The 19,059-nt window shown below is 45.9% G+C and overlaps 1 protein-coding gene across 3 annotated transcripts; it reads left to right on the top strand.

The window, feature by feature from the left end:
- Positions 1–706: 706 nt before the first annotated feature.
- On the top strand, positions 707–11,460 carry SMKR1 (small lysine rich protein 1). Of its 3 annotated transcripts, none has more exons than XM_069765400.1 (3): positions 707–791; positions 3,764–3,809; positions 9,636–11,460. In XM_069765400.1, exons 2-3 carry the CDS (start codon positions 3,807–3,809, stop codon positions 9,870–9,872), a joined length of 240 nt encoding a protein of 79 aa, XP_069621501.1. In that variant the 5' UTR covers positions 707–791; positions 3,764–3,806; the 3' UTR covers positions 9,873–11,460. The 3 variants fall into 3 exon arrangements, with proteins under 3 accessions (XP_069621501.1, XP_069621499.1, XP_069621500.1); XM_069765398.1 differs by having other exon boundaries at positions 740–870; XM_069765399.1 differs by lacking the exon at positions 707–791 and adding an exon at positions 800–888.
- The last annotated feature ends 7,599 nt before the right edge of the window (positions 11,461–19,059 follow it).

Genomic DNA, 19,059 nt, shown 5'->3' with positions numbered 1-19,059 from the left:
AGCTCCGGGTGGGCCCCCGCAGAGCCTGGGGCCACCACCCTCTCGGTAGCTACTCTACTGATTGAGGCCTATGGGGAGGGCATTATACTATATGGAGAATATTTAGGGGGCCATCATGCAGTGTGGGAGATGATGTGGCCTTTGTAGTGTTGGGGCCACCAGTTTGGGGGCTACTAAGGGGTCAGTATGCTGTGTATAGAAGAGATTCATACTGGGGGAGACTCGGGCCATTATTAAATGTGAAGTGGGCACTTATTGTTTTAGGCACACGGCGTGAGTTATCCGAGGACACGTCTGGCAGCTCACTGTGGTGGTTTGATAGGGACAGGATGTGGACTCCTTTTTTTTTTTTGGTCTTTTCTGAATTTAGGACAACAAAGCTGACGGTGCAGGGAAACAATGAGCCTGGAAAACCACAACGGTTCTAATAAAACCTAAACCTAGTAATGATTTTTTAAACTACTACAAATGCAGCTAAGAAAAAAAAAATTAAATTGACTTAAAAAGTGGACAATTCCTTGAAAGCCTCAGTGTGAGCGAAACCTAAATCATCGGGCGGTGGCTCCATCCACACAACAGGAGCGGCTGCTGCCATCGTCCGTGTGTGGAGCATGCGCCCGATCACTGCTCCTTCCTTCATCCAGCACAGCCTGAGCCCGCCTACTATAAAAGCCCCGCCCACCCGACGGCCACTAACACGTGATGCCTGTATCCGGCTAATGCATGACGTGTGGGCGGGAACACTCGTCACCACGGCAACCGCTCCACGCTGAGCACCCTTCGTAGTCAAGGTAACGATGCTATAGTATAAGCAGACCGTGCAGTCATCAAACCACCGGAGAGCCCGAGCCCCGGGGACGGCGCCGCCTGGTGAGCACATCGCACACAGTACGTTACAGGCAGCCGGCTGGGTATCCGTGTGTGCCCGCCGGCAGTGCGGAGCCCGGAGCCTCCTGGCAGGGACATGTTGATCGGCAGCGCCTGCACTATTCCCATTAGATACAACCCCGCAGAAGCCTCGGTAATGGCTGATGGTGACTGCAGGGATTAGTAGGGGACATGTTATTGGGGCTCCCATAAGCGTCCAAGATGGAAGTGACTGTCTATTACTAGTTTATAGGAAAAGACAAAATCTTTCTGTTATAACGTGATGATATTGTGACACCACGCCAGGGCCGGAATGGGACCAAAAAGCAGCCCTGGCACAAAAAAAAATTCACCAGCCCACATACAATGAATTACATACACGTCATATAGTCACACACATCATACATGTACACCGCACACATGGTGGACAACACAGGCTCGTTACGTACACATTACTCGTTATTAGGCCGGAGTCACACATGCGAGAAACACGTCCGTGTCTCACATGTGAAACCCAAGCTCTGGCGCCCGCACTCCAGAGCGGAGCGTGCGGCCGCATAGCAACACATGGAGCTGCATGCTCCGCTCCCAAGTGCCGGCGCCAGAGCTTGGATTTCACATGCGAGACACGGACGTGTTTCTCGCATGTGTGACTCCGGCCTTACACACACACACAAGTATTACACACACGGAAACACTACAAATACCGCACACACATTACACACACACACTACAGATACTACACACACATTACACACTCACATACTACAGATACTGCATACACAAAAATTACACACACTACAGATAACACACACAAGTATTACACACACTACAGATACCGCACACACATTACACACACACACACTACAGATACCGCATGCACATTACACTCTACAGATACCTCATACACAAGTATTACACTACAGATATCGCACACACAAGTATTATACACACCATACACACATGGATTACACTCAGAATACAGATAACACACTACAGATACCGCACACACAAGTAACACACACTACAGATACCGCACACAAATTGCACACACACACTACAGATACTTCACACACAAGTATTACACACACCATACACACATGGATTACACTCAGACTACAGATAACACACACATATTACACACACACACACTACAGATACCATATGCTCATGTATTACACACTCACAGACTACACACACACACACTTCTGTGGTGCAGGGGAGGCTGATGTCCACGTTCAGCTCTTCAGGTTCTCCTGCTCACAGCAGCTCTGTCCCGCCACCTCCCCCGGTCTCTCTTTCTTTGCCGGGAAAGGGAATAAAAGCAGATCAGAGCATTTGATAATGTCACCGCGCTGACTGTGCTTCCAGGGAGAGCTAGGGCAGCAGTTCCCTGGAGGGCTGCGGACTTCCTCTGTGAAGCCCCGCCCTTGTACGCACCTCCACCGCTAGCTCCACCTACTTCTGCATGCGGCCTGCGTACCTATCTTTAACATTAGGTACGCAGGTCTTGCCTCTGTATGCGGCGACCAGCATAGGACGCAGCTGGTAGCAATTTCTTTTTTTCTCCGCATCATCAACAAAACGACGTGGCGGAAGCATCCGCATACAGCCGCACGACCTGCGTAACTAATGTTAAAGATGGGTACGCAGGTCTCATGCAGAAATAGGCGGAGCTAGCGGCAGAGGAGCGGCCGAGGGCAGGGCTTCACGGAGAAAGTCTGCAGCCCTCCGCAGCTCCTGAAAACGCTAGTGTGAAACTAGCCTTACCTTTCATCTTGCGTGCTGCTGGCTCTCTCCAGTCTCTGACGCTGGTACTTGCCAGCATGCGCGGATCGAGCGGCCCACTACAGGCACGGGCCCTTCTGACATTTGCCAGAAGCACCCGATGCTCAGTCCAGCCCTGCACCACGCCCACGATAGTGTGACCTAACGCCCACGATAGTGTGACCTAACGCCCACGATAGTGTGACCTAACGCCCACGATAGTGTGACCTAACGCCCACGATAGTGTGACGTGATAGCCGATCATGACTTGGTGGTCGCCATAGTCACATGAGGCCGCTGCCACGGATGCTGTGTCACTAGGAGGGCCAGTGACGGAGGAGCAGCTAATCTGCTAATGTCATGTAGCGCCAATGTCACCATTCTACAAATAGCAGGAGCATAGGTTGTCAGACTGGGAGAAAAAATGTGCCTGTAATTCCATCTAAGTATAGACATGGGGATTATGGGGCTGTCACATGGGCTGTTACTAGGCAACATTCCCAGGGAGTACATATTTTTTTATTAAAAAAAAATTGAAAAGATGGTGTCTCTGTCCATGTACATATGGAAGAGGTGGATTCAAGTACAGAAAATCGCCTTCTCTCACTCCCCTGTGTGATTCGCTGTAGGATTGTGACCCTACTGACCATGCCGCACTCGTCATTTGTCTCTACAGCGCAGGGCTCAGGAGATTTCCATGCCCAATATCCCTGCTTCTGTTACCCACTTGCCATAAATCCCTGGTGTTTTACCCGGTGTAAATGCGGCAGTTCTCCTGAATCTGGAGCTGGTCATTATTTGTTTCTGTGCCGCTCTGTTCCTGAGATCTGACCCTCTAGTTTCTGCCAATAAATCTAGACTTTCTAGCCAAAAATGCGTGGTCCTCCTGTAGATACACAAAAGGTGGAACCACACCCACTTGGCTAACAAGACTAGATTTATGTACAAGGAATAGGGGACAATGTCTTAGGACCAGGACATCAGCAGCATGTACACCAAGTATAAATATATAAGCATATTTACATATATACACATTTATGGGAAGTGACAGGTCCTCTTTAATATAGAATTACTCGTGTCTTGGAACAGTTTTACAACAGTTTGTTTGTTTTTTCTGCATTTTTTATAGGTGGTGATATTATGGAAAGATAGCCACCTCTGGACTAAGAAGAATGGTAATAAGACAAGTTTTTCCTTATTTACTAATGTCCCCATACCAAGTTGCTCCTTACGAGAGCTCACCAGTGCCACCTCTGTGGGGGTACAACTTCCAGTACTCCCGCCAATCAACTGTTTGAAGCAGCAGTGACACCTGGTTACTTATAGGGAATCTGTCAGCAGATTTTTTGCTATGTAATCTGAGGACAGCAGGGGATTGACACTTTGACACTTGTCAAAGTGCACGCTGCTGTTTACTAACTATGAAGGATTTATCACTAAGAGACTAACATTGCCGTACTATATTAGTCCGGAGGCACCCCCTCTTGTGACAAGCACCTCACTATCTATGGACTTTGTACACAGAGAGCCTGGTGTGGGCGGGGTTATCTGTGGTGTGGGCGTGGTTAGCTTCCTCAGCTCTGCTTCATCCTAAATCTAAAATCTCTGATGGTGTCATAACTGCTGCACCCAGTAAACCAAGTGATACATTGTTGAATTCAGTTTTTCTTTCCCAACATTAAGCTGCTCTCATACGAGGTAGCAAAAACCTGCTGATGGATTCCCTTTAAATGGCATAGTGCTGTAGCGAGTTGTAATATTGGGCACAGCAAGTACTAAAAGTACAGAGCTGTGCCTAGTAAATGTGGCTCTTCAAGAGCTGATTGCAGGGGGTCACCAGAGCCAGACTTCCCACTGACAGACCGTCAATTTAATTTAAAGTGCCAGATAGCTCTTTTAAGATATTTTATTTTATTGGGGTTGTCCACTTTTATTAAACATCTAAAAAATTGGCCCATAATTGTGTTAAAAAAATCAGCTGACATCGGTCATGTTCTGTCTGTGCCAGAAGAAACAGTCTCCTAGCTGTCTTTCTCAGCTTGGATGGAACATGACATCTGCAGCTAAACAGCGGCCATTGATTGGCCACAGTAGACGTCTGACAGCTTTCACCAGAGCGGTAACCTGGAAATTGGTAGTGGACACCTGCAGCGGTATGAAGGATCAGCAGGGGTACGGCAGGTACCATTGTCTATATCAGATCCACAAGAGGCCTATTTTCAAAAAGTTTACCAGTAGTGGATAACTCCTTTTACCCCTTAGTGACCAGGCCAAATTTTTTAAATCTGACCAGTGTCACTTTATGTAGTAATAACTCTGGAACACTTCAACATATCCCACTGATTCTGAACTTGACATATTGTACTGCATAATAATGGTAAAATCTGTCCAATATGACTTGGGATTATTTGTGAAAAACATAAGGAATTTGGTGAAAATGTCGCAATTTTCAAACTTTTAATTCTTATGCCCTTAAAGGGACTCTGTCACCTGAATTTGGAGGGAACAATCTTCAGCCATAGGGGCGGGGTTTTCGGATGTTTGATTCACCCTTTCCTTACCCGCTGGCTGCATGCTGGCTGCAATATTGGATTGAAGTTCATTCTCTGTCCTCCGTAGTACATGCCTGCACAAGGTAATCTTCAGCCGGCGCAGGCATGTACTACGGAGGACAGAGAATGAACTTCAATCCAATATTGCAGCCAGCGGGTAAGGAAAGGGAGAATCAAACACCCGAAACCCCCCCCCCCCCCAATGGCTGAAGATTGTTCGCTCCAAATTCAGGTGACAGAGTCCCTTTAAACCAGAGAGTTATGTCACACAAAATAGTTAATAAATAACATTTCCCACACGTCTACTTTACATCTGTGTTATTTTTCAAACATAATTTTTTTTTTAGGAAGTTAGAAAAGTTAAAAGTTAATCAATAATTTCTAATTTTTAAACAACATTTTCAAAACCATTTTTTATAGTATTAGAGACCATATCACATTAGAAGTGCCTTTTGGGGGCTTATATGACAGAAAATATCCAAAAGTGACACCTTTCTTAAAACTTGCACCCCTCAATGCCCTCAAAACCACATTCAAGAAGTGTATTAACCCTTCAAGTGCTTCACAAGAAAAAAACACAGCATTTAACTTTTTTTTTCACAAAAACTTTACTTTAGCCCCAAATGTTTTATTTTCACAAGGGTAACATGAAAAATTGGACTCTAAAATTTGTTGTGTGATTTCTCCCGAGTACGCCAATACCACATATGTGGGGGGAAAACTACTGTTTGGGCGCACGACAGGGCTTGGAAGGGAAGGAGCACCGTTTGACTTTTTGAATGCAAAAATGGATGGAATCGAGAGCATATGCAAAGTCACTTTTTGAGAACCCCTGTTGTGCTTAAAGAGTGAAAAAAAAAAAACACAAGTGACCCCATTTTGGAAACTAGACCCATCAAGGACTGTATCTAGATGTGTGGTGAGCACCTTAACCCCCCTCCCCCAGGGGCTCCACAGAAGTTTTAACATAGAAACTTCAAAATAAAAAATAAAAAAGTCCCACAAAAAATGTACTTTTAGGCCTCATTTTTTTATTTTAGCAAGGGTAGCAGGAGAAAATGGACCTCAAGATTTGTTGTGCCATTTCTCCTGACTATTCCGCTACCCCATATGTGGAGGAAAACCATTATTTGGGCGCATGACGGGGACCTTTTGACGGAATGGTCTGCAGGCCCCACGTTGCGTTAGGAGAGCCTCTGATATGCCTAAACAGAGGAAATCCCCCACAAGTGGCATTTTGGAAACTCCATCCCTCAAGGATTTTATCCAGCGGGTTTAATGAGCATTTTGAACCCACAGGTACTACACAGAATTTGAGAACATTAGGTCGTCATATTGAACATTTTCATTTTTTTTTACACAAAAATTTTGTTTTAGCCCCAAATTTGTACTTTTTACGATGGATAACAGGAGAAAACGTACGTCATAATTTGTTACGCACTTTTTCCCAAATGCAATGATACCCCATATTTGGTCAAAAACTTCTGTTTGGGCATATGTAGGGCTTTGAAAGGAAAGAGTGCTATTTGCCTGGAATAGATTGTGAATGCCATGTCGCATTTGGAGAGCCCCTGACAGGTGAAAATAGCAGAAACCCCCTACAAGTGAACCCATTTTGGACACTAGACCCCCTCAATGAATTCATCTAAGGATGTACTGTGCAATATTAACCTACAGGTGATTCACCAACCTTTATAACATTTAGATGTGAGAACGAAAAAAATATTTTTTTCCACTAAAATACTGTTTTAGCGCCAAATTTATATTTTACAAGAGGGGTAATAGGAGAAATTGGACCCAACAATTTATGTAATTTCTCCTGAATGTGGCAATACCCCATATGTGGTTGTACACTACTGTTTGAGTACATGGCAGGGATCGGATGGGAAGGAGCGCTATTTGGCTCATAGAATGTAGAATTCGTTTTAATAGATTGTGGGCTCCATTAGCTGAGCCCCTGAGATGACAGATCAGCGGAAACCCCCCAGATGACACCATATTAGAAAATAAACATTTAACATATGCTACTGGGCATGTGAACTTTCAAGTAATCATCTACTTGAACTCATCCAGTAAGCAAAAAACAGATCCTTTTCAAATGAAAGAACAATGGATGGCTATTTCACGGATCCGTTTTCCATAGATTTGAATGTTTTTTTTTAAAAAACTGATCCAGTTGAAATCAATTTTTTTCACCCGGACAAAAAAGTTGTGTCTGTACAAGTTTTTTGTCATCAGATTGCTGATGGATCTGTTCTAACGGATGATTTTTGGACATGTGAATTAAGCCTTGAGGACCCCGTACACCAGAGGCGTAGCTAGGGGTTCAGCTCATGGGGGGCAAACCATCTAAGTGGGCCCCTAATCCTTGATTACAACTATGGTGGCACACTTTAATCATGGGTATAGGGGAACCTCAGCAGATGATCCTGCTGTAATCGAAAATGTATAATGGCCCCTGCATTAGCCCCCACGTTGTATAATGGGCCCCGAATTAGCTCCCAAGTTGTGTAATGGCATCCACTTTATCTCCCTTGGATTGTTGTCTCTGTCCCTTTCTGTGGGCTGCAAATTGCAGAAAATAAAAACAACCAGTAAATGCGTATGGAGTCCATCATATGGGAATAGGTCCCTGAATGCATCCAGGTAACCCTAAGGCTACGATCACACTATCAGTATTTGGTCAGTATTTTACATCCGTATTTGTAGCCAAAATGAGGAGTGGAACAATTAGAGGAAAAGTATAAGAGAAACATATGCACCACTTCTGCATTTATCACTCACTCCTGGTTTTGGCTACAAATACTGAGGTAAAATACTGACCAAATACTGCTGGTGTGAATGAACATGGCCTAAAAGGAATACTCTTGTCTGGACAAGACCCTAAAGAGGGGAATGGAAAGAAAGAGGGAAGCAGAAGAAAGAGGGGGAGGTAAAATATTACACATGTAAAGAAGAAAGTGCGCCCCCCTGTACGTCATTTCTTCTTTTTTCCCTTCTCCCCCTTTGCGGGCCATGTTATTCAGACTGAGTATACATAGGCATCTTTACCTGATTGCCTATATTCACCTACTCGCTGCTCCCATTTTTACTCTATTTGGCTCTTTATCATATTTATGTTTATCCTTAACTTTATGGTAATTTTTATTGTTTATATAAATGGCATTTTCATGCTTGTCATCTTGTATTTACTGATATGTGATGACACAGACACTGGACTGATAGGACCCGGACCCCGGCTACAGGACCACATTACAAGAGAGAGAGAGAGACTGAGAGAGACTGAGATAGACAGAGAGAGTGACAGAGACTGACAGAGACAGAGACTGAGAGAGAGCGAGACTGAGAGAGAGCGAGACAGAGAGAGCAAGACAGAGAGAGAGACTGAGATAGACAGAGAGAGTGACAGAGACTGACAGAGACAGAGACTGAGAGAGAGCGAGAGAAAGACTGAGAGAGAGCGAGACTGAGAGAGAGCGAGACTGAGAGAGAGCGAGACAGAGAGAGCAAGACAGAGAGAGACTGAGATAGACAGAGAGAGTGACAGAGACTGACAGAGACAGAGACTGAGAGAGAGCGAGAGAAAGACTGAGAGAGAGCGAGACAGAGAGAGCGAGACAGAGAGAGAGAGACTGAGATAGACAGAGAGAGTGACAGAGACTGACAGAGACAGACAGACTGAGAGAGAGAGACAGAGAGAGACTGAGAGAGATAGAGAGAGACTGAGACTGACAGAGACTGAGAAACTGAGAGATACAGAGAGAGAGAGAGAGCGAGACTGACAGAGAGACTGAGAGACAGAGAGAGAGACTGAGAGAGCAAAACGGATGCAAGAATCCTAGGACTCGTCCGGAGGGGAACAGTGTCCTGCCTCCTCCTCACTGCACAGTGCAGTCACCCCCGGCCCGGATACAGCCACCTGCAGCCTGAGCTCCTACTCCGTCCGGTCTCCTGTCCTGCTCCTCTATGCAGGGCTCAGGGAAGAAGCAGCTTCCTGAAGTCTCTTCAGCAGACACCACACAGCCAGCAATGTGGTCTGCAGTATGCTGGAGGCAGCAGTTACAGTGCCGGCACCCAGCATCCCCCGGCACATGCTCCTCTACAGAACAGACCGCGGCAGTGCAGGCAGATTATGTCCCTGCTTTACCGCAGAGCTTAACTATGTGGCGTGCACAGCAGGCTAATATAGTTGAGGGTAGCGTAGCTCCAGGTGGGCCCCCTCTGAGCTCCGGGCCCGGGGCGACCGCACCCTCTGCCCCCCTGGTAGCTACGCTACTTCCGTACACATTAGTCTTTCGGGGGTGGGAGAGGATCAGCATGTTAAATCTTAACATCTGCCCCTATGTTATAAGTGGAGATAAGCTGTGTGTCCTGTCATTTCCCAAAATGCTACAGTACTGTAGGTAATGTTAGCGTTCATATTATACTGAATTAATTTTATGCTTTCAGCCGACAAAAAGTGCCAAATCCAAGGGCTCAGCAAAGTCCCGCAAAGGAAAGAAGTCAAAAAAGTCAAAGAAGAGTAAGCAACCTAAACCTGAAGTGGACATCCTTAGTCCAGCCGCCATGCTGAATGCTTACTACATCTCCCATAATGCGGTGGACTGCTTGGAATTTCGTGGATTTAGTTGGTCTGCGGCTCCAAAAAAGAAAGGGAAGAAGGGAAAAGGAAAGAAAAAGAAATAATTTCAACCAAAATCTACAATGATCACTTGGTGCCATATACTAAAATGTTCTAGAAATGAACTGTTAATATTAATGCATATTTTATGTTGTAAGTTAGATCAGAAACATTGGAAACAATTGAATTTAAAGGTATTTTTTAGGAATAGAATATGCATTTCTTTGGTTGTAACTGGATCTCCTTGAGTACATTGTGAAGAATTGCCAAAAATGTGAATAGCTCAAAATGTATAACCTAGCATTGCTGTAATGACATCGTAAAATCTCCTAAAGGCAATCTACCACACAGAGACTAAAAATGTATTGTTTGGGTAAATTGGGAATAAAACGAGGTAGCATAAAATATAGACTTTCAGTCCATAAGTAAAACGTAGGCAACCACCCGGTCTTGACATCAGCATTAAAGTTAAACATGGAACGATGACAGAGTGGTAAAATACTTGATGTTTCAATGGCATTATTATCCTCCTACCCTTTTTTCCTAATCTTTTATGATGCCACGCATCTGAGATTTTAACAGGAACCAACTGTAAATTTGACACCTCAAATCGTCCCTTTTGTATTTTTATTCTGTATTGATTTGCCCAGCCCAGAAATTACACTGCAAACAACAAATTGTACTACCTGAGGACTCTTGGTTTCTTTTCACCTTTTCTGGATTTTTTATGCATTTAAAACGATGAATTAACAATACAAATAGTAGTGAAATAGTGAGATGAATAAAAGGGAATTTGTCAGCAACAGAAACTCTGTCCACCTCGAGCCATAGTGGTAATTTGCCGGTAAATAGCATTTCAATTAAAGCTGGCTGGTGTACTGGAGCATCATTCACAGTGAGAAAATGAAGGTTTACTCTCTCTGCGGCCACTCGTTTCCAGTCATCAGAACACTGTAGCTCATGTAATCAAGGATGACGTCTTGATGCTGGCCAGAGCCAGTTTCAGGACCTTTTTTTGCAGGCAGAGTTATTGCGCTCTGCACTTCTGTCCCTTTCCAGGCAGCAGTCACAGTGTCTGGTATGTGATTTATATGTTCCAGCCCCAGTGTCTCCTATGTGATGTATATACATCTGTCCCTGTGTTTCCTATGTGTTGTACAACCCCTGGCAAAAATTATGGAATCACCGTCCTTGGAAGATATTCATTCAGTTGTTTAATTTTGTAGAAAAAAAGCAGATCACAGACACAAAAGTTACAAAAAGTAACCATTACTGACTACCACATTTTTTGTTCGTGATTTCTTTTAGTGTTTCTTAAAGCCAGAAAGTTGCCATTTGAAATGATTTTAGTTGTGTGCCATATCTGTGATCTGCTTTTTTTGTATAAAATTAAACAACTGAATGAACATCCTGAGCATGGTGGCTCAGTGGATAGCACTGCAGCCTTGCAGCGCTGGGATCCTGGGTTCTAATCCCACTATGTACATCTGTTTCAGTGTCTCCTATGTGTTGTATATACACCAGTCCCAGTGTCTCTTATGTGATGTGTATGCTCCAGCCCAGTATCTCCTCCGTGATGTATATGTTCCAGCCCCAGTGTCAACTATGTAATATATATGCTAAATAAAAGGCAGAAATATTGGCAAACATTAATCGTGGATTACCAGACGTAGTGGTGCTTGCTTTAAGATAAAGCCTTAGCAAATTCTGAGCAAAAGCATGAAGATGTGAATAAGGCCGGGGTCACACTAGACCGTAATACGGCCGAGTGCAATGCGATAAAAAATCGCATTGCACTCGGACCAATGTTACCATATGGGGCAGCTCCCACCAGCCGACTTTTTGTCGGCCGTTTTCCTCGGTCAGAGACAATCTCAGCATGCTGCATTGTCTCGGACTGAGGAAAACTCTCGGCTCACTCGCACCCATATAAGCCTATGGGTGCGAGTGAGACAGCGTACACCACTCGGATAACATCCGAGTGATGTGCGCTATAAGGCTACGTTCACATTAGCGTTGCGCCGCTGTTGCGTCGGCGACGCAGCGGCGACGCAGCGGCGACGCGCCCCTATGTTTAACATAGGGGACGCGTGCGTTTTTTGGGTGGCGTTTTTCGCCACGTGCGTCGTTTCCGACGCTAGCGTCGGACGCAAGAAAATGCAACAAGTTGCATTTTCTGTGCGTCCGATTTTCGTCAAAAACGACGCACGCGTCGCAAAACGCGCGCGTTTTTGCACGCGTTTGCGCGCGTTTTTCCGTGCGTCGCGCGTTGCGTCGCCGACGCAGGGCGGCGCAACGCTAATGTGAACGTAGCCTAAGCGGACCCCAGCAATGGAGGAGATGGAGAAATTCATTTCTCCGCCTCCTCCGCAGCTGTGCTCCGATCCTCCCTGAGCGAGAGAATCGGAGCACAGACGCATGACACTCGGCTCCTGCTCTGCTGCGAGCAGGAGCCGAGTGTCATTAGCATATCGCATCCGATGATCTCGCATCCGATGCAATACGCTAGTGTGACCCCGGCCTAAGGGCGTCACTCACCACTGGTAAGTGAAAAAAACAGCACTTTATTGTGGTTGGACCACAATAAATAATTTTCAAGTTGAAAATTTTGTGCGGTCCACAACTGAATGTCATCTACACACTTCTAAGCATGTGAAGTGGGGTGCGACTACAATGATTAATTTCTCCTCTCACTCAATCTTGCACTCAACTTCTGTTATAAGCTGTATATTGAGCATAAATCACACTCCAACACAAGCAACACACCCAAGATACACAGCACGCTGCTACCACTCATCAAACACATGGAGTGATGAGTCCCCAAAATAAATATTACTGTCCAACAGTCAAAAGACCTCACACTCTCTGAAAGGCTATGGATTCTTTACAGCAAACAAGCACAAAACATATTAAAGTTTTAAGCTTCAATATAAAAAGTACAGTGTTTACAAGAAAAGGTAAAAAAATAGTGACACACAAATATGCAAAACAAGTATAAAATAAAAATGGAGAAATAACAGAAACATTTACGCCTAAAGTTATTCTTCTGTTTCCTTGAGGGTAGGAGAAAGGGATTATGGCTCACATCCGGCTGAAGCTGACCCCCACATGCAAACACCTTTCCTTCTTTTATATGCCTGGTTTCCAGGTCAGCCTAGATTGTCACATTAAAATCTGTCCTGTAACTGGACCGTGGACTTATTAGGTGTGAGCCACTTGTATATTAAACACTTTGTTTCTTCCAACCACCCACTCTCTATAGTAGATACGGAATGTCCAGCCTGGCCACACTAGACCATTTGCCCAGCTTTGAAGCTCGCACTCACCAGATGAGGCATCACAAATGACACCCTAGTCTCAAGGAACGCCCCCCTGGTTCTGAGTTCCTGAAATAAGAGTAAACTAGTTGGCCCATGCAAAATTTTTGCACATTAGTTGTCGGGGGCGCATGCAATTTCAGGAAAATTAAGCTGGTCAAATGTAAATGTAGTTAATGAGATGATGAACACAGAGAGGTACTGTATGTGTCTCACTGACACATATATATATATATGTATGTTTTCATGAATATTTAAGCCCCTGGATCCATTATATGTCCATTTTGCAAGCCGCTGAGAAAATCTGGCCATACGGATGTCACACGGATGCTTACATGCGAGAAAATCGAATATTCGCATAGCACACTGATGACATACGGATCACTGTTCAGAGAACATTTCTGCGATTCTCGTCCTTGTAAAACGGACCAATATTTTATAAGTTGTGTGTGACGTCAGCCTAAAGGAGATCCCCCAACATTAAACATAATGGTATTTTACTTACTGATCAGAAGGGGTCTGATTGCCAGGACCTTGCAAAAGAACAGGGGCAGCAGCATCTTTTCCCCTCCACAGCAGCACTGCCATCTATCTGCAGTGTAGAGAAGTGCAACACAGCCCTTTGTATGTGAACAGAGCAGCTCCCTGTACAGCAGTGCCACTTTGACAGTAAAAATGATAAAGGAGAATTGACCCCATGACTGAGTGTATTTACACCATTATATAATAATTGGGACTATCTCTTTAAAAAGAAAAGTAATATCTGCAGATTATTTTACCTTTTTTTTCACTACGGTTGGATTTTTTTTTCCACTTTTTGCAAGGTTGTTTCCACCAATCTCTCCCATCAGGAAACAATGTACAGTCTGAATTATGTCAAGCTGCAGTTTTTTACTTGGAACCAGAGGTGACTCCAGGTCACCAATAAGCTGCAACCTTAGAAGGAAGAGAGACTTTTATATGACTGTCCAATAATACGGAAAATCTGATGGTTCAGAACCTGTCAGGTCCCTTTTAGGCTGCATTCATTTATATCTTCAGTTTTAAATCAGAAGTCTTAGGGTAAAGTTTTACTTTTATTCTACTTCCACATATGTAGCAAATATTTTATATGTACCTGCCTGAAATCGGCTGGGCAAGGAGTTCGGCAAGCTGGAAAGCCCCCAAGACAAATGTTAGGATTTGTTTCATCTTTGGGGTAGTGTGCTTTGGGGTAGTGTGGAGCCATCTACAGGTCATTTTTCCTTATTGCAGGTTTATGAAAATTAATGTTTTAAGTGTATTTTGTGATCACATCGTGGATGTGTGGTTTGTTTGGCTATTTTCTTGCTGAAGGGGGCAAATTTACCTTTCAAATGGTGTATCATTTGTGTGTGGGTGCAGTATGAACGGAAATACAAAGTAATCACTGAAAAAGAGTGTTTTGAAATGTTATAGAAGGATAGATTTTATGCCCTTTGTGTTGTATGAGTTATATGGATGGCAGACGTAAACAAATGTTTTATGCCTTCCCTTACACTGATGTTATAAATATCAAAGTGGCCCTTGGCAGAAGAAAGGTTCCTCACCCCTGGCCTACTGACTAATGTTTGTTATAGTTCAAAAAACAGAGCTGGCATGTTAGATCATTTTTGGCCGATCATAGGCTGGTTTCACATTTGCGTTTTTTGCCGCTGCGTTTAAACGCATATAAACGCATGCGTTTTTTTTTCCTATATTTAACATTAAAAATGCATGCGGTTTTTTTTGTATCTGTTTGGCCGCGTTTGACGACGCATGCGTCGTCTATATGCTTGCATTTTTTTGCGGAAATGCAACATGTAGTAATTTCTAGAGGTGTTTTTTTGCCGCAAAAAAACGTATTGCTGTCTATGTAAACACATGCGTTTTTAAGCACATGCGTTTGGTTGCGTTTTTAAACGCATGCGTTTCAATAGAAAAAAACAAGTCTACACACTGATAAGCCACCCCCCACCATCATGGTGATAAAGGGATCCAAACCCTAATCCAAACCCTAACTCTAGGGATCCAAACCCTAACCCTAGGGATCCAAACCCTAGCCCTAACCCCTAACCCTAGGGATCCTAACCCTAACCCTAGAGATCCAAACCCTAACCCTAGGGATCCTAACCCTAACCCTAGGGATCCAAACCCTAACCCTAGACATTTCTATTTATAGTGGGTTTTCTAGTTGATTTTTATGATTGGCAGCTGTCACACACTAAAGACGCTTTTTATTCCAAAAAATATTTTTTGCGTTACCACATTTTGAGAGCTACAATTTGTCCATATTTTGGTCCACAGAGTCATGTCACACGCCCTCTGTAGTCCCATTGGCGGTGTCTGGATCTTGATTTTTCTCTTGTGAAATTTCTCATCATGCGTATCAAAAACGCAAACGCAGGAAAAACGCATGTTAGCACGTAAAACGCGGCATTTTTTTACCGCATACGAAAATGCATGCGTCTAAAAAACGCAGTGTTTTAACGCGTTTACATGCGTTTTTTTTTTACCACCTGCGGATGCGTTTTAAATGCTGCATTTTTAACGCAAATGTGAAACTAGCCATAAGCATCAGCTATATCATTGGCCAGAAAAATCCAGTGCGGCCAATATAGTCAGAGATGGGTTTTTACTCAGTGACAAACAACTGTTCGTCCAACCAATATAGGACCATTTTCCAGTTCACCACCTGACAGCACCATAAAGGACGTCCTTCTTACCCTCAGTGGGACAGGAACAACGAGCGGTTAAAAAGACCCTCCCCTTACCACCCACTAGTGTTTTTCCTGTCCCACTGGAGATAGGAACGGCGAGCATGTCCTCGGACGGTGCTGTGCAGATGGTGAGGATTGAGGGGCCCAGCCTTTCCCTTCCCGCCGCAAGAAGTTTGCGGTCGATACCTGTGATGGGGGGTCCCTCAGCCAGCCCCAGTGTAGCGCTGATCCTGGGGACGGGTCCGCTTCCTCCTCCTTGGGGGCTCTCGGGCCAGGCGCCATGTCGCTGAGGCGCATCAGTCTTTCCGGTGGGGAGAGATCGGTGAAACAGAAGCGTAATGACCCATCAGGTTTTGGTATTAGCACAATGGGGCTAGCCCACTCACTTCGGGACTCCTCAATGACTCCCAACTGAAGCATCTGCTTTACCTCGGCCGCGATGGCTTGCCTTCGGGCTTCTGGCACTCGGTACGGTTTCATCCGCACCTTTACCCGGGGCTCAGTGACAATGTCATGCTGAATCACTGAGGTTCGCCCCGGCAGCTCTGAGAATACATCCATATTCTGCTGTACCAAAGCTCGAGCCTCCCGCCGCTGCTGTTTTGTGAGGGCATCATTGACCTTTACCTCACACCTGGCTGTGTCCTTGGCCAGGGCCAGAGGGACCTCCGATTGTATGACCGTAGTTGCATCTGTGACCAAACATTCTCGGTCCTTCCAGGCCTTTAGCAGGTTTACATGGTACAACTGCTCGGGTTTTCTTTTCCCGGGTTGGTACACTTTGTAATTCACTTCCCCCACCTTTCCCCGTATCTCATACGGCTCTTGCCACTTGGCCATGAGTTTACTCTCTGGGGTGGGCACTAGTACCAACACCCGGTCTCCTTCTTTAAAGGACCTGACCGTGGCCCTTTTATTATAGGTACGGCTCTGAGCGGCCTGGGCATCCAACAGATGCTCCTTTACGATGGGTTGCACGACTGCAATCCGATCCTGCATACTTGCCACATACTCGATAACACTCTTATGTGGAGTGGGCTCCTGTTCCCACGTCTCTTTGGCTACATCCAGCAGCCCCCTCGGGTGCCTGCCATACAATAGCTCAAATGGGGAGAACCCCGTGGACGCCTGCGATACCTCGCGTATGGCGAACATTAAATATGGCAACAACATATCCCAATCCTTCCCATCCTTGGCGACCACCTTTTTGAGCATGGCCTTGAGGGTCTTATTAAACCTCTCGACCAACCCATCGGTTTGTGGATGGTACACTGACGTACGCAACTGTTTAATTTGGAGCAATTTACATAGCTCCCTAGTCACTTTAGACATAAAAGGGGTTCCCTGATCTGTAAGGATCTCCTTGGGAAGCCCAAGATGACAAAACATGGCAAACAGTTCACGGGCTATTAGTTTAGCCGAAGTGTGCCGAAGCGGTATCGCCTCTGGATACCGGGTGGCGTAGTCTACGACTACTAATATGTGCTGATGGCCCCGGGCGGATTTTACTATTGGTCCCACCAGATCCATCGCTATCCGCTCAAAGGGTACTTCTATGATGGGCAGAGGTACTAACGGACTCCGGTAGTTCGTGGTGGGTGAGGTTAGTTGACACTCAGGACATGTGTCACAGTACTTTGTAACCTCAGCGTAGACACCAGGCCAAAAGAACCTCTGTAATATGCGCTCTAACGTCTTTTTGGCCCCCAAGTGCCCCCCCAACATGTTAGTGTGAGCCATGTCGAGCACCGCCCGACGATAGGGTTGGGGCACTACCAGTTGTTCTACCACCTCATCCCGGATTTTATCAACCCTGTACAGTAACTCCTGGATGACCGCCATCCGGGGAAACTCCTTTTCTGCACCAGGTTGTTGTGCCACCCCATTTACCTCGATTACTCTTTCCCTTGCCCGGGTCAGAGTGGGATCCTGGAGCTGGGCAGTCCCAAACTTACCAGGTGACACCTGCAGCTCATGAATTGGTGGATTCTCTTCCACTTCCCCTGCCAATACCTCTAGGGGAAACCTATCGGGATTACACACTGTCCCTATCGTGGCGACCCCTATGGCAGGTATCCCTGACTCGGGATCTTCGGGTTCTGCACCCGGAATGCTTTTTACCCTGAGAGGGTTAACTCTGGTCTCCCAGAGGGACCAGAACAACGGTAAGTCTCTACCCATCACAGTCCCATACGGAAGAGTTTTTACCACTCCCACCACATGTTTTATCTCTCCACATGGGGTGGAGAACGTGACCTCCGCAGTCGGGTACTCTCGGAGGTCCCCATGTATGCACACTACCCCCACTTTCCGTCCAATAGGACTGTCCCCAGCAACCAAGAACCCGTGTACCAGGGTCACCAAGCTCCCCGAGTCCAAGAGAGCATCCGTCTGGTACCCATTAACGAGCACTCTGCACAGCTGAGGTTCGGTACCGGCAGGGTCTGTAGTGGCAATGCAGACTGGCTGGGCATACATAAACACGCGGCGGGTATACCCGCAGTCCATGGGTTCTGTTGTTAGGGGACAATTAGCAACCACATGTCCAGGTTCTTGGCACCGCCAACACGTAACGACTGTGGCATGAGGTAACCTTGGAGCCAGTTTAGGGGACACAGGTCTGTGGTCACTCTCTTTCCGAGACAACCCCTCAGCACGGACTCGGTCCAGTCTTGTCACAGTGGAGGGCCGTGGACTTTTCTCAGACTCCTGAGCTGGCGGAGCCTTACGTGACAGCCGAAGCGGAGCAGTGTCCCGTATAAAGTCCTGGGTGGCCTTATATCGCTCTACCAGGCCTACAACCTGGTCTAGGGTACCCGGGTCCCCTTGACCCACCCAACGCTGAATGGCCGCTGGCAGAGCCCTCACCAGTCGGTCGACCACCACCCTCTCCACTATCTGACTTGTGGATAAAGTCTCAGGTTGGAGCCACCATTTCACAAGCTGCAATAAGTCAAAAATCTGAGACCGGGCAGGCTGGGCTTCCACAAAAGTCCAAGAAAACACCCGTTGAGCTCTCACATAAGTATTAACCCCCAGTCGGGCAAGGATCTCACCTTTTAACTTGGAATAGTCCTGGGCATCCTCCCGACTGAGGTCAAAGTAGGCCTTTAGCGCATCACCCCTCAAGAACGGAGCCACAACTTCAGCCCACTGTGCTGCTGGCAGATTCTCCCGTTCTGCCGTGCGCTCATAGATGGTGAGGAAAGCTTCCATGT

Source organism: Ranitomeya imitator, chromosome 4 (genome assembly GCF_032444005.1).
Source record: "Ranitomeya imitator isolate aRanImi1 chromosome 4, aRanImi1.pri, whole genome shotgun sequence".
NCBI lineage: Eukaryota > Metazoa > Chordata > Amphibia > Anura > Dendrobatidae > Ranitomeya > Ranitomeya imitator.
The sequence above is the reverse complement of the archived record's forward strand: the minus strand, read 5'-3'. Positions and strand labels throughout refer to the sequence as shown.